The 15,403-nt window shown below is 52.2% G+C and overlaps 1 protein-coding gene across 1 annotated transcript in view; it reads right to left on the bottom strand.

Moving 5' to 3' along the window:
* Window positions 1-15,403, bottom strand: part of LOC144944399 (filamin-C-like) — a 58,293-nt gene that overhangs the window by 38,911 nt on the left and 3,979 nt on the right. The window contains exons 2-8 of the mRNA XM_078872537.1: window positions 8,698-8,946; window positions 8,141-8,238; window positions 7,071-7,218; window positions 6,453-6,571; window positions 4,913-4,990; window positions 3,862-4,027; window positions 372-572 (exon numbers count right to left, since the gene is read on the bottom strand). Of these exons, the coding sequence (XP_078728663.1) occupies window positions 372-572; window positions 3,862-4,027; window positions 4,913-4,990; window positions 6,453-6,571; window positions 7,071-7,218; window positions 8,141-8,238; window positions 8,698-8,946 (1,059 nt within the window). The remainder of the gene's footprint in view (window positions 1-371; window positions 573-3,861; window positions 4,028-4,912; window positions 4,991-6,452; window positions 6,572-7,070; window positions 7,219-8,140; window positions 8,239-8,697; window positions 8,947-15,403) is intronic.

The following is a 15,403-nucleotide window of genomic DNA, read 5'->3' as shown; positions in this document are numbered from 1 at the left end:
ACGGCACGCGGTATTTTCAGTATTAACCAGGGTGGCAGAAGCGTGACCTTATGCAACGAGTGGTGAGCATGCTACCACTGGGCCACATGAGCCTTAACAGACTGTTGGAGTAAATGCTGTTAGCAAGAAGCCCCTATGAAGGCTGGCACGCCACATGCATGAGGGAGTGGGTGGCCACCACCACGCCCGGCCGTGGTGGTGACCAGGACCAGTTCAGATAATCATCATCGGTGTTGGCCGTGAGCGGGAATAGAACTCGCTTCGCCGAGTTCTTAGCACAGCGCGCTAACAGCTCCACTACCGCTGGCCACACTCACAAACACACACACGTGTACACACAAGCACACATGCACGTGAACGTGCACACTCACCCTGCGAGATGACAACGGTGTAGGGGCTGCGGGGGATGGGCTCCCCGGCGAAGGTGATGTGCACAGCGTGCGGGCCCTCGGTGACGGGCCGGTACGTGCAACGGTACACGCTGTTCCCGCGGTCTTCCAGCGACACCTCCACCGAGTCGGCACGGCCCTGTGGGTCCACGATCACCACGCCCACCTCGCCCACGCCCGCGCCTGCCAAATATAATCAGAATATGTATATATCCTGGAGGAATGCAATGAGCTATGAAGTTATTTTTGACAGATGTCCAGTAGGGGCAGGTAAGAATGTTACAATACACACACGGGCGCGCACATACACACGCGCACACACACCCACATGGGCGCGCACATACACACATGCACACACACACATACGGGCGCGCACATACACACATGCACACACACGCACACATAGACACATAGACACAAATGTGCACTCACACACGTGCTCACACATGTGCTCACACATGTACGCATGTGTGCATACAAATACAAAGATCCCCCGTATAGCCTTAACAGACTGTTGGGGCAAGTGCTATTAGCGAGCACTTATGAAGGCCGGCACGGCACACGAGGGGGTGGGTGGTCAACACCACACCATCATTTTAGGCTGAGTTGACCTAGGGGAGGCCTAGGACCGTTTCAAATAATCGTCACTGGCGTTGGCCGTGAATGGGAATCGAACTCGGGTTGCCAGGTTCGTAGCGCAGCGCGCTAACCGCTACACTACTGTTAGCGCATGCAATAACAACAACCGCCATTCGCCACTAAGTGGTAGTGACGTCGCCACGACGCTTGTGCCAGGCCATGTGCACCTTGAGGCCACGTGAAGTGTCGAACGTCCGCTGGCAGGAGGTCACGGGGCAGACCCTGGTGCCACGGGTCGACTGACCGAGATGACTGGCTGATGCACCACCTGTGCCCCCTACTGAACCAACTTGCTGTGCTTTAGCCACCCGGCGCTCCGCTCGTTGTTGTGAGCGTCGCTCCTCCGCCCTCCGTTGTTGTTGGAGGGCGACTGCCTCCAACTGCCCAGTAGCGTCCTTCACGAGCCTCCTCCACAGAGGCCGATCTAGACACCGCTGGTACCAGTCATCGGCAAGTCCACTCAGCTCCACGTCCTCCTGTACCACATCACTCCATCTCTTCTCTAGCCGAGAAGACCTGAAGCTTCGTGCGGAGCGACAGACCAGATAGCTTCCACACAGCGTTACGCAACCGATGAAAATATATTGCTGCTCGACTGATTCGGAGTGAGACCTTTGCTGTTAAACTGGAGCCGGTCATAAGCACACTGCCCAGGTATGGAAAACTCTCCACTCTCTCCACTACTGCCCCATCACCGATTGGGAGTTGTGGGGGTGGAGTGTCCGATGGTACAAAATACCCAGGCAGGTGCTTAGTTTTGGTGGGGCTGATGGTAAGGCCCCACCTCTTAGTGGCACGCTCCAGTCTCAGCAGCAGCGTCTCCAACTCCTCTTCTGAATGAGCAGCTATTACCAAATCATCGGCATACATAACGTGGTTGACCAATAGGGAGCCATCCCTTGATCGCACCCGGGCGTCGATCAGCCTCCCATTATATCTGTGATCGCGGGCCACTGAGGCAGACTCCATCTCCTCAGCAACCCGCGACCACCACCCATCCTTGCAGCGCCTTGCGGCTCTCCGAACCTCCGAACGAAGGCTGCGGTAAACCTCATTCTCTGACTTGGGATGCTGTAGCCGATGAGAGTGGGCCTGCTGCTTATTCTCAACTAACCTGAACACCTCCTCTGTCAGCCAGGGTTTCTGGGGAGGTCTGGACTGCGTACCCAAAGCAGCCATTGCCGCTGCATGAGTCACAGTCCTAAACCTGGCCCATTTACCTTCGACATCAGGAGGAGTGGGGGACGATGCCAACCCCAGCTGCAAGCGATGATGAAATTCTCGCTTGCAACTTTCATCAGCTGAGACCAGGCCACTTTAGGTTGAAATGGGGTCCTGGGTGTACACCCACCACCGGAGTGGAAGAATGGCAGGCGCATCTTACAGATGACTAGTCGATGGTCAGAGGGCAGATCAGATCCACGGTAGGTCCTGGTGTCAAGGACATGGGCTCGCATCCGCTGGTCCGTCACTATGTAGTCCAGCAGATGTTCTTGCTTGGACCCGGCATGCATCCATGATGTTGTGTGGATGCGCCGATGCCGGAAGAGCGTGTTGATAATTACAAGCCCATGGGCTGCACAAAAATCTAGCAGCCTCCTACAGTTGTTATTGAGCTGGTCTGGCCCATGCCTTCCAATCACTCTAGACCAGGTGCCAGCATCATGACCAACTCGGGCATTGAAGTCACCCAACAAGATGACTCTGTCCCGAGTGGCCACTTTAGCCAGTACCTGTGACAGGAGGTCATAGAAGGCTTCTGACTCATCGGCTTTGCCTGCATCCCTCCACGGATGTTCGTCTTCGGTGGGGGCATAAGTAACCACAACCACCACTCCTCGCCTCCGGTTGATGGGAAGGCGAGCCCAAAGTATCCTGGGGCTTACAGCTTCCCACACCTCACCGCCACGCTCCCACACCCCCTTCATTCTTTTGTTCAAAAGAAGAGCCACACCCTGTTGTTTGGCAGTCTCCTGCCCCGAGTAGAGGACTGTCCACCCCTCATGGTGGCAGGAGCCAGAACCGGTCCACGGACCTCCTGAATGCCACAGAGATCCAGGCGGTACCGGTCCAGCTCCCGACAAAGGAGTGGCAGCCTCTTCTCCGCAGTGAGCGTTCGAACATTCCACGTGGCCATCCGTAGTGGCGTTTCGTTGTTTCTGAAGGAGCCTCGAGGGTGAAAATTTCAATCTCCTGGCTCCGCCAATTGGAGTTTGGGAAGGAGACGTCATAGACGCCTGTCCCCCCGGGGCCTCCGGCACAAGCTTATTTGTTACAGATTTATGTTTAATTCGTAGTTTCGTGGTAATAAATTGAGGGTGGAGGGGTTACCAGCCCCTCGCACCCGTCCAGAGCCCCCGTTTAGCCACTGTGGTGGTCACAGACGCCATTAGGGGAGAGGCCAATGAGGCATTGGCCCTCCCCCCACAGCACTGTCCACTACAGTGTTGCCGTCCGGCACCGCGAGGAGGTAGGAGGTCGTTTTGCGCATGCACACACAGACACACGCACATGCAAAGACAAAGATTTATCGTGTAGCCATGAAGCCAGGGCTGCTAGCAAATGTTTTTTAAGGGCCGTGCCGGATTTGTGATGGTGGTGGCAGTATGATGATGATGGTGGTATTGGAGTTTGGTGATGTTCGCGATGGTGTGGTGGTGTCTGTGGTCATGGTATTAGTGGTGATGGTATTAGTGGTGATGGAGGTGGCTTTGGTGGCGGTGTTCGTGATGGTTGTTGGTAGCGCTGTTGATAACGGTGTGCAGTTGGCCGCGTCGGTGGTATTGGTGATACAGGCGGGCGGAAGTAGTGTTCGGCATCGCCGTAGTTTTACCCGCGGTGTAGATCTCAAAGTAGGTGGGCTTGTGGGCCACGTTCCCGCTCGGCTCCAGGCCGGGTCCCCGTGCTGTCACCTTGCTGGCGTCGCCCACGGCGACCGTCGCCACGTCGACCTGGAACACGCTGCCGGGGATGTGCTGTCCGGCGAACAGCACGGTCACCTAGAAAACGCGCAACACACACACCCATCAGCTTTCAGGATTCGTGGAGATCGACCAATCCAGGAAAGACCCCAGGGTTGGTGGTGGCCGGTGACCTGGGCCCGTGGTACTGGGTCCCACGGGAGATCTCCATCGCCAATGACGCTGCACGCAACGGTCAACGTCAAAGTGACGTCCGACCTCGAGTGAACATTCAGGGCAACTGGTGCTCACCTCCAGTTTACAAGCCCTGAGGTGCTGGTGGATAATTCCACATTCCCTGTGGCAGGGGGTTGAGTCTATCCAGACGACAACTACATTTGACTTATCCCCACACACCGGTGCTCGTTTTATTGACTCAGAGGATGATGGGCCGAGTGAACCAGCGTGTGCTTGTAACCTGGTTGCAGTGACTATACAGTACCTTTATACAGTAGTGTACTGTAGAGAGAAAATCACAAACCCCAACTAAATTCAACACGTTCCGTGTCAATAACCACAGCGTGGCCTTAAGAGGAAAAGAATGAAACAGGTGATATTTTGGACAACGGCCCTTATTCGTATGCTACGACAGGGCCATTTTGCCCGAAACGTCGCGTATCACACAAAGCGTTCCCTTATAAAGACGGTATTACAGGGTGATCCATTTATAGATACCCCCCCCCCCCCATTTTCAACATGACAATGTCATAGCCGACGGGCCTCGTGTCTTAGCAGAGGGGGAGATGCGAGTTAGCGTACAGTCAAATAGAGAGAGTTTAGAGGGAAAAGTAGTTCCGGTTATTTTTATGTTTGATACTGTAGAAAGCGGGGCCGTCGGTAACTGGATCGTCCGCGAAGGGCCCTCGTGGGCCATCTGTAAATGGATCGCCCGCGACGGGGCCCCCTTTTGGGGGGAACTCTCACCTTGTGCAGGCCGGCCACCTTGGGGTGGTACACGACGGAGAAGGTGCGCCTCTTGTCGTTGTTGGGCGTCACCTTGGCCTAGCGGACGCGCAAACAGACGGCAAAGTGAGGCGGGAGGTGGGGACACTGACGACCGTGACCCCAGCGGCCACTGAACCCCCTGGGCGCCAGAGTTACAGACGAACAGGCCCGGCGCCCAGGGTATTTACACGCAGAGCACCGACCGCGGCGTTGTTAGACGAAGTTTACGATTATAACATTGCAAATGCCAGGCGCGCCGTATTGCGGCCGCCGCTCACGACAGGCGTTAAGATCCCGTGAGGGCCCAACCGCGTGTCGCCGGCGTCAGGGTCCGGACCAACACGAAGATGCCCGCCCCCTCCCCCGTGTGGCCTTGAGGCCGTTTGGGGGGGCAAGGGATGTCGGCGAGCAACACCTATGAAGGTCGGCACGGCACACGAGGGGTGGGTGGGTGGGCCAGCGACCAAGCCCGGCCGCCTTTGTCTCCCTGTTTTGGGCACAGCACCAAGTCCTTATTTGAGGCTGAGTCAGACCTATGGGAGGCCCAAGGACCGGTTCAGATCGTATGATCGTCGCTGGTGTTGGCCCTGAGCGGGGACTCGGGTCACCGGGTTTGTAGCTCCGCTCCAGAGACAAAGATCCCCCGTGTAGCCTTAAACTGTTGGGACAAGTGATGTTAGCAAGCACCTATGAAGGCCAGCACAGTACACGAGGGGGGGGGGTGAGTGGCCAGCACCACGGCCGACCGTCTTTGTCTCACCAGTGGCGATGTTTACACACTGCAGCAGGTTACTCGTTTGAGGCTGAGTCGATCTAGGGAAGACCCAGGACCGGTTCCGACAATCGCTTTCACTGATGTTGGTCGTGAGCGGGAATCGAACTCGGGACGCCAGCTCACCGCTACACCACCGCTCCCCTCCACTTTGTAAGACAAACAGCAGCAATCATTGCCCCCTACTGGCAGCAGACGAATGCCCCAAGGCTTCGCTCTTCCAAATGAAGACTCCCTATCCACGTCTCTTGAGTTCTCTCTCTCTCCGGGCCACACAACCTCACCCTCGACTCTCGTGCGGCCCTCTATAATCGATTGAGACGGAGAACAAAATATGTACCGGTTCAGGTGGCGAAACGTTAAGCCGCCCAATGTATTTGCATGGCCACTGAGAGTGAATGACTAGAAAAAGTAGAAATATTAACGATGCCCTTTTTGCTTATATTTGTCTTCAGACACGGTTTGTTGAGCACAGGGCTCAAACGCCGAAAACATCAAGCGGACAGCAACACACAGCACCATTAGCAAACGCGTAACAGACGAGAAGAGTGTGCAACGCGATCCTTGAACTGAGCAAGGCGATTGTTATTGCTCAGACGACGGGAGGGAATTCCAGAGTGGAAGGCAGTGCGACGGAGAAAGACACCATCACGTGACAACACGACTTGTCATCGTCAGTCTGGTGGCGCGGGGAGGCTGTGGGGGGGGGGGGCATGGGAGGTTGTAGGAGTGAGTGCGGCCCCTCACCTCCTCGGTGTGCCCCTCGGGGTCCTCCACGTACACCAGCACCTCGCCCACACCTGCGTTGAGCGTCTCCACGGTGAACTTCGCGGGGCGCGTCACCTCGTTACCCGAGCGCTCGATACCTGCCCGCCGGTCACATTGTCACTGCCGTCGTTATCCGCGCCTTCGCCCGATGTCATCGCCATCATCTTTGTTTTCGTCCACATCATCATTGCCGATGTCCTCGTCATTGCTATCAGTATCGTCACCATCGTCATCATTGCCAGCATCACTAACCGATATCATCGTTCCCATTACCACTATCGTCACCGCATCATTGAAATATTCATATTCACCATTGCCACCGTAATCGTCATTATTATTGTCAAATCACTCATTATCGTTGCCACTTTGTCATCACCATCATCATAACCATTACTTATCCTGATGCATCATCACCATTACGATCATCATTACCATCATCATCACAACCAGCATTATTGTCATCATTCTCATCAGCATCATCAATGACCACTTTCATCGGTGTCATCTTCTCTATCACCATTACCACTATACTCGTTACCCAGTCATCTGCAGCATCGTCACGACGCGGTCCGGTGAGTGTGTGTAGCAGCAGCACACCTGGCCCGAAGGCCTTCACGCTGTTGGGGTCGATCTTGGGCCGGAGGGGGGTCCCCGGCTTCAGCTTGGCCTTGGGGAACTGCGACAGGTAGGTCATCACCGAGTGCTCGTCCACATTGGGGTCGACGATCTCCTCCGGGGCGATTACCTGGGTGGGGGGCAGATCGAGGTGAAGGGCATGTGGAGGTCACCCAAGCATTTATGGTGCTACAGGCAATTATTATTAGTATGTGCGTGCGTGTGTGTTTCACTGAGTCCCATTACTGTTTTTCAGGAGGGTGCTGCCAAGTTTTTGTAATCGAGTGGCGAGAATTGCTGCTGCTTCGTGTGATCCAAATTTAGTGATTTTAACGTAATTTTAAAATATGCCAAATAATATGGATCGCGACGCCGCCACACACCGGCCTACTCGTTTCGAATGACGATGGCGCGAATTTTATAGTGAACACAGCATTAAAAACCAGGGAGGCCTACTAGATTGGAACAACAAACCTCTGCAACAAGCTGGGCTATTTCACCACCCAAAAACACATTGGATGGTTAGACTGACTCACTGACTGATCCACTGACCGACTGGCTGACAAACTGACTGACTTACTGACTCACTGACTAACAAATTGACCCACTCACTCACTGACTCACCGACTGATTGACTAACTGACCGACTCACTGACTCGCCTGTTACAGAAAACAAGAGTGGCTCAGCGCTGCTGGGTCTGCGCATATCGAGCGAGCAGCCCAGCGGCTACCACAGTTGCGAGATGTTAACTACCTCGCCTGATATATAGGAGATCGTCGGTTCGATACCAACCCCGTACCCTGTATATTTGAAGTTTGCATGTTCTCCCCCTGGTTGCGTGGATTGCTCTCCGGGTCCTCTGGGTTTCCCCTCCACATTTAGAATCAACGTGCGTTTTAAAGTATTTGGCTGCTATACATTTCCACGTGAATAGCCAGTTCGTTGAGCTGTGATTTTTGACCAGGTCGCTTCTGAAAAAGAGCTGTATAGCTCAGTGGGCCTTACCTGGTAAAATAAAAAAAAAATTAGTTTGGTCGCCAGGTGAGCTCACCTGTGGGACGCCGAGCCAGTCATCCGCCTGCTGCATGGCCTCCCGAGCATTGTCCACTGGCTTGTTGGGGTCCCAGGACTGCCAGTCGGGGCACAGGCCTTCACACCCGAGATCACACACAAAGACAAAGATCCCCCGTGTAGCCTCAACAGACTGTTGGTGTAAATTCTGTCAGCGAGTGGCACCTATAAAGACCGTAGACCGTTAAGGCCAACATCCCGCTTGGCTGTATGTATGCTGAACTTCTTTTGCACCGTACGTAGCCAACCTTGCTAATCGGAGGTATGGGGGAAGGACAAACTCCTCAGTGGTGATGTTTACACATCAGACCAGGTACTCCGTTTTAAGCTGAGTCGGGGGAGGACCGTGATCATATAATTTTGCCACTGTTTTTGGTCATGAGCTGGAATAGAACTAGGGCCGCCAGGTTCATAGCGCACTGTGCTAACCACTGCACGCCACTGTTCTGCACGCAACTATCATCACTAATGCGGCACTATGGTTGGTGGTAGCGATGGTAGTTGTGGTGGTGGTTTTGATGGTGGTGCGGCACTCACCGGGAGCGCAGTTGTCCACCAGTGCCCCCAGGGCCTTGCCGTCTTGCCAGTCGCGATGGAAGTTGGTGATGGGAATTTGCGGGACCTTGTTCTGGATCCAGCCCAGCAGGCGCTGCTTTGGCGTCTGCTTCTTCATCTCCTCCTCGTCCTCGTCATCCCACATGGGCATGGAGATGGAGTAGTGCAGGATCAGTGTCCACACGAGGCCCAGGATCAGCTTCAGGTTCCCATCCACGATGGCTTTGCTGTCTGTGGGGGGCACCAGAGGGAAGAGGGGGACCCAAGGGAGATGAGGCTTTAGTTCGGCGAACAGTGCGAATGAAGTTCAACATATACGTTAAGCGCGAGCGCACGCGTATACTGCTTGTGTATTACAAGGATAAATTAGGGCCCGTGGGTATGATCACTGCTCTTGTGAATGTTGATATCATGACATATCTGATGATGATGATGGCGCTGTCATTTACACTTCACCATCTATTCATCACGCATCACGTGCACATTCATTATCAGTCATCAATATCACTAATATAATATCGTCAAGTATGATACTAATGTACTAATTGGTTATTATAATTACCACGATAAATTACACTGTTCAACAACAAAAAAACAATTTTTCTGGCCTGGAATTTTGCAGCTGTTTTAGACTAATTTCAGGGTGCTGATTCCAAATCTGATCTCAGATTTGCTCTATCACATCTCATTTTTATGCTATCGGCATACCCCATTTTAATTGATTTTACCCGAAATTAACTCTGTCACTTATGATTGCAAGTTGTTGCGAGTCAGTGACTGCTTTAGTGTTAAAATATGGTGCTGTATTTTTAGGATAGTGTGTTTATAATATAATTTTATGTAGATATCCACATTTATTTAATATTTTTCTTCTGCAGTCTTTATTGAAAATGCAATATTTGATATCTCAAAAACCTGATGTGATAGACAAAAACTGATGCCAGATTTGGAATCAGCACCCCAAATTTACATTGAAACCGTTGGAATACCTTATGCCAGAAAAAAGTGTGTTGACCAGTGTATTCACCATCACCAATAATATAGCCCACAACGCAACCATCACCATCGTTAATGATGACAATGATAATTAACATCATCATATATAATACAACCATCATTAATAACATCACCATCATATTAATCCTCCCCATCTATTTCAGGAATACATTTCGAAACATCTGTGACAGGTCACATTTTGCTTTTACAATGGGGCAGGTAGAACACAAGCAGGGATTGTGATTCGTTCAGAATGCTGTCTGCCTGAATGTATAGACGTCAGGGAGGGTGGGTGATGGAGGTGTGTGGGGAGTGGTAGTGTAGCAGTTAGCGCACTGCGCTATCCACTCGGTCTATGTGAGTGTGTGGGTCTTTATACGAGTCTATGGATATCTGTACACGTCACGAGTGACACAGGGCTGAGACCATCAACTCCCTACACTTGCGAACCCGGTGTCATCGCTGTGGTTGGGCGGATTTGAACCCAAGGTCTCAGCGGCGCCGGCTCGGCGTCTCAGTGACCCCCCCCCCCCCCCCCAAGACAGTCGCCCACCTCTCCCCAAACGATTATTATGAACAGTCCGAGCATGTGGGACCCTAGGCTCTCCCGATACCCAGCCCGGCACGGGGAGAGGAGTTGAGGTGCGGGAGGGGGGTGTGGGAAGGAGGTGGCGGGTCGTGGTGACAGCTGGGCCAAGACGAGGTTAAGTCACGTGGCCATATTAGGAAGGCAAAACCTGGCACGGAATCTCGGCCGCACAAATGACAAGGGACCGTTTTATATATATATTTATACAAGTAATTTAAGAAATCCTTTGCTATAATTGGTATTGGCCGTGGCTGGCATGACCTCACGGGGTATTCGGGGGTTGTGGGGAGGCGGAGACGGGGGAATAGGAGGGAGATTGAGTTACGGAGGCCGCAGCAGGACTCGGAGGGCCTCCCATCACTGCCGACGACGACGTTCGTCTATCGTACGGGCAGAGCGGCAGCGCAGCGGTTTGGCGCGCCGCTCCTCGACGGAACCGGCGACTCGAGTTCGACTCGCAGCCACGGCCGACACACCAGTGGGAACCGATCCCTCACGACCAATGAGTTGTGAAATCTCTGCTTGACAGGAGACGGAGCCTCCTGCACCGGCATTGCGGACGCTCTATTCAATGGACGACGGTCCTATTCACAGCTCAGTGTGCCGTGTATCCGACCGTCACGTATCCACCCAAACCAATTAACCGCCCACACCCAGTGCAGTATTTTGCATGGTGCAACTGCCCTCTTCTGTAGACGACCACAAATCCGACCTCACATCGGCCCATTACCCGAGTCTCCAGCAAGTGGGACGTGCGACGTGAGGTGCACCATATTGATGTCAAAGGGTCCTTCAAGGTCAACCTGCTCTGATTTTAGAGCTGGGAAATTGCGAAGTCGAGTTAATAAAGAGGGAAAAGGCAATACTTACACTGTATAGGTTAACATTCCGTTATCCCCAAGTTAGTCTATGCGCATTCCGTTATCCCCAAATTAGTCTATGCGCATTCTGTTTAAGCTATATTAGTCTATTAACATTGTTTTTTTCTGTCATTCGTTTTACAAACAAACAAACAGGAAAGAGTTATTTCCCCCGGCTGCGCGTCCATATGTGTCCCATTGGCGTGCGACGTCCGAATGCAAGGAAGTGCAGAAGGGTCGAGGGAATAGCCACAGCCCGTTCAGGACATCCTCAACACGTCTTACCGAGCCACAGCGCATACATAAACCATGTCGCACCACTCAAACACTCACATTAATCATATTCATATATTATGCCACGTGTTATCCAGGAAAGGCTCATCGAGTTACATCACTCTTGCAGGAGGATCCTGTGAGGTTTTCGTATTGGGAGTCAGTGATGATTGCTGCTGCTGTGTGTGGTCTCAATCAAGTCATTCGCAGTGGAATTTTTCAAAGCTGTGTCGATTTAAACCACGAGAGCCAGGGTCAAAAGAGAACTGTGCAGTTTTAACGTCCTATATATACCACCAACCGCAAGAGAATATCGACAGATCGATGCACAATATAAGTCGTGATAGAGATTCACAGAGATATACACGAAGACAAGCCACAGTCGTGCGATTGTGGCCATGCAACCAAAACTATGGACCGTAAAAGAAATCGCTGTGGTCTGCGCTCCTTCAAAAAAGGAGGAACAGCAAAACGAAGCTCTCTAATGAAGCCCTCTCGTCGTGGCAGCAGACCTCGACATTGGCATCGAGCTCCTGGACACATTGGTGCAGTCTTGCGCGAGAGCAGAATGGAACTTCCTATAAATATCAGTTGCTTTGATATTATCTGCCACCAGGAACTCAATTGCCCAACGCTGCTTCCCCACAGCAATAGGAAACGCAGTTTTTTTACCGTCATAATGGAACTACCCAGACTGCTTTTCGAGGCTGTATTGAGACTTTAAGAGTCGCCATCAAATGTACACGCGTTAAGCGACGGCCTGTCTGTCGTTCTCTTGCGATTATCCACGGTAAAACGTCAGTCGAGCTCGGTGATCCGATTATCCTGTAAACACGCAACGTTGAGCCAACGTTGGCCCACTGTTGCGTGTTTACTGGGCACTAATGTAATCGATCACTCTACCGATTATAGGTTCGATTACTTGACTAATCAGATCGGGTAAGACGAAAATACATTGAAGTATCACGCGTGACGCTGGACGGCAACTGATAGATGAATCGTGAACCTCCTGCTCAGTCACGTGGGTGTTGATGAATTACGCGGCACGCCGGCACGTGTTGCCGGTCACGTGGTAAAACAGCAGATGAAACGGCGGCGGTGACTACGCCTCTGCTGCACGTGGCTTGGCTGTGATCATCTAGCGCTGTGGAGGCAGCAGTGAGGGTTGGTGGTTCGCCACACTGATTTTATTGTGAAACTCCCAACCTGTGGGCGTGGAGGAGGGGCTATGTCCTGGCTCGCCAGGAGAAGGCGGTCCAGCAAGTGGGCGAATCGCCATCTGTTTCCGTCTGTACGGGGATGGAGCGTTGCCCACTCGCACAAGGCGTGGGGTTTCTCCGGGTGTTCCGGCTTCCTCCACACGTGTATAATAATATACACGACTTATCATTAATCAGCTGAAAACATATTACAGATACAAATCTAATGCGGAAGGGACCCTCCTGAAAAATAGTCCCACGACTCAGTAGCGTGGCTCCCCTGGATAAATAATTAAATTAAATTAGATCAAATACCCAAACTCGCCACGCTCCCCATTAGCACTGCCTCACACATCAGTGAGTGGTGCAAAAGGTCCACGTTTCAGGCAATGGCCCTTCCTCAGAGAAGAGGACACATACTTGTATTAATGGTGATGATAATTATATGAGTGGTGTGGGCATGACTGTGTTGGAGATTGGTCCACACACACGGACAAAGATCCCCCATATAGCTCTAACAGACTGTTGGGGCAAGCACCTATGAAGGCCGGAACGGCACACGAGGGGGTGGGTAGCCAGCACCACGCCCGGTCGCCTTTGTCTCCCCAGTTGCGATGTTTGGTGCGATGTTCACACATCGTATCAGTACTCGGGGAGGCCCAGGCCTGATTCAGATAATCGTCACTGGTGTTGGCCGTGAGCGGGAATCGAACTCGGGTGACCATATTCGTAGGGCAGACCTCTAACCGTTGCACTATCTCACATACACCTCATAAACACACACCTTCGCTCGCAAAGACCTCTCGCACACCCGTCACACCCCCTGCGTAGCCTTCACATACTGTTGGGGTGAGTCTCAATAAATATGCAACGTTGGGCCAACGTTGGTATATGGTTGGCGGAACGTTGGACCAACGTTGGGCTATGTTTACTGATTCGATGTTAGCAAGCACCTATTCGGACCATCGTGGCTCTGGCCCAACACACACGCGCACACCCAGCGCGCAAAACACGTGCGCATTCTCACACACGCACGCACCCGCAATCCATCGCCCAGTCATTTTATCAGCTGTTATCCCGCGCGCGCGCGCGTGTCTGTCGGGGGCTGAGATGCATGTGGAGGGGTGGGGGCCACTCAGCTGTCACGCACAGACACAAGAACAAAAAATACAAAGATGCCCCGTATAGCCTGTAACAGACTGTTGTGACAAGTGCTGTTAGCGAGCACCTATGAAAGCCGGCACAGCTCACGATGGGGTGGGTGGCCAAAACCACGCCCGGCCGCATTTGACTCCCTCGTGGCGATGTTTACACACCGCACGAGGTACTCGTTTGAGGCTGAGTCGACCTAGGGGAGGCCCAGGACCGGTTCAAATAATCGTCACTGGTGTTGGCTGTGAGCTGGAATCGAACCTGGGCCGCCAGGTTCGCGCCCACACAAAGACAGACAGACAGACACGCACACACACACATTCCTGCCCTCTTCTCCCAGCCCCACTGTCGCTCATCATCTCACGCCGCCTTTCACACACACGACCACCATTCCCAGAGGAAGCGGTCTGGCAATGGCTCAGTAACTGGTTCATCATCATCATCGTCGTCGTCGTTAGTATTAACATCATCATCACCATCATTGGCGCACGTGGCCTCTGCCGTCTAAGTGATCGGTGAAGGAACTTCGCGCACGTGATTGGCACACGGGGTTGAAGCGACTCGAGGAGGCGACTCGAGGAGGCGACCCTCGTGTGGAGTCGATTGAGTCGTGGCCACAAGAGGACAAACATATAGTAGGCGACGTTTCGGGAAAGGGTCCTTCTGTACATTTCGAGGCTAAACCAACACTGCCCCAGGAGGAAAGCAGTGACTGTCTTCTTCTAGAGGCGGCATTGTTGGCGGACGTGCTGAGTAGTCGTTGTTGTTGTGCTCGTGCACCACGAGTCACGTGTGTGTGTGTCTTGCCGAGCACGGAGTGCAGCGATCGTATGGCGGCATAAACTTCGACTCTGAGAAAGAAAGACGCGATAAGACTGGGTGGGGTTGGAGGTTGTGGGTGGCGGCGTCGAATGGAGATGATTGGTCGGGGGTGGCGAGAACGAGACAAGAGGACCTTCTAGAGCAGGATAAGGAAGCGAGACGACCCATTCGAACGATCCAAAAGAGGCGATATATGGAGGCTGGGAACGTGCTCAGAGGACTGAGCTTCACGAAGAATGTTCCAGAGAGAAATGTTGCTGTGTGTGATAGAGCTGATGATTATGCCGTGCCTGTGTTTGATGTTGCTGTGTGTGATGATTTTGATGTTGCTGTGTGCTATGATGCTACGTGTCACGATGATGATGATGATCCAGAATAAGTAATATTTTAAAAACTTTTTTTTAAACACGCTTTAATGAAATGTACCGTACTAGTAATGGAAGAATTGCACGACTCCAGGAAGTGGCCCCCAAGCTTGCCATAACGTCAGGGACCGTGGTGGTTTACAGCCAACGTTAGTTGAGCGTGGACAATTAGACCCAAGCCGAAACATAACATATAAAAAGATTGTTTAAACATGTTTTTTTTAGAGAATATAGTATTGTTATCAGTATGACATAAGTATAACAAGTTTGCAGTCGATGCCACATTGGGAAGTGGGTTAAAATTGAGTTACAAGATTTGAGGATAAAACAACAACAGACAGTGAGTTAATAAAAAGTGTGTAAAAAAATTGTTTAAACATTTTTCTTTTTGATAGAATATGATATTGTCATCAGTATGACATAAGTATACCA

Source organism: Lampetra fluviatilis, chromosome 34, assembly GCF_964198595.1.
Source record: "Lampetra fluviatilis chromosome 34, kcLamFluv1.1, whole genome shotgun sequence".
Lineage (NCBI taxonomy): Eukaryota > Metazoa > Chordata > Hyperoartia > Petromyzontiformes > Petromyzontidae > Lampetra > Lampetra fluviatilis.
The sequence above is the reverse complement of the archived record's forward strand: the minus strand, read 5'-3'. Positions and strand labels throughout refer to the sequence as shown.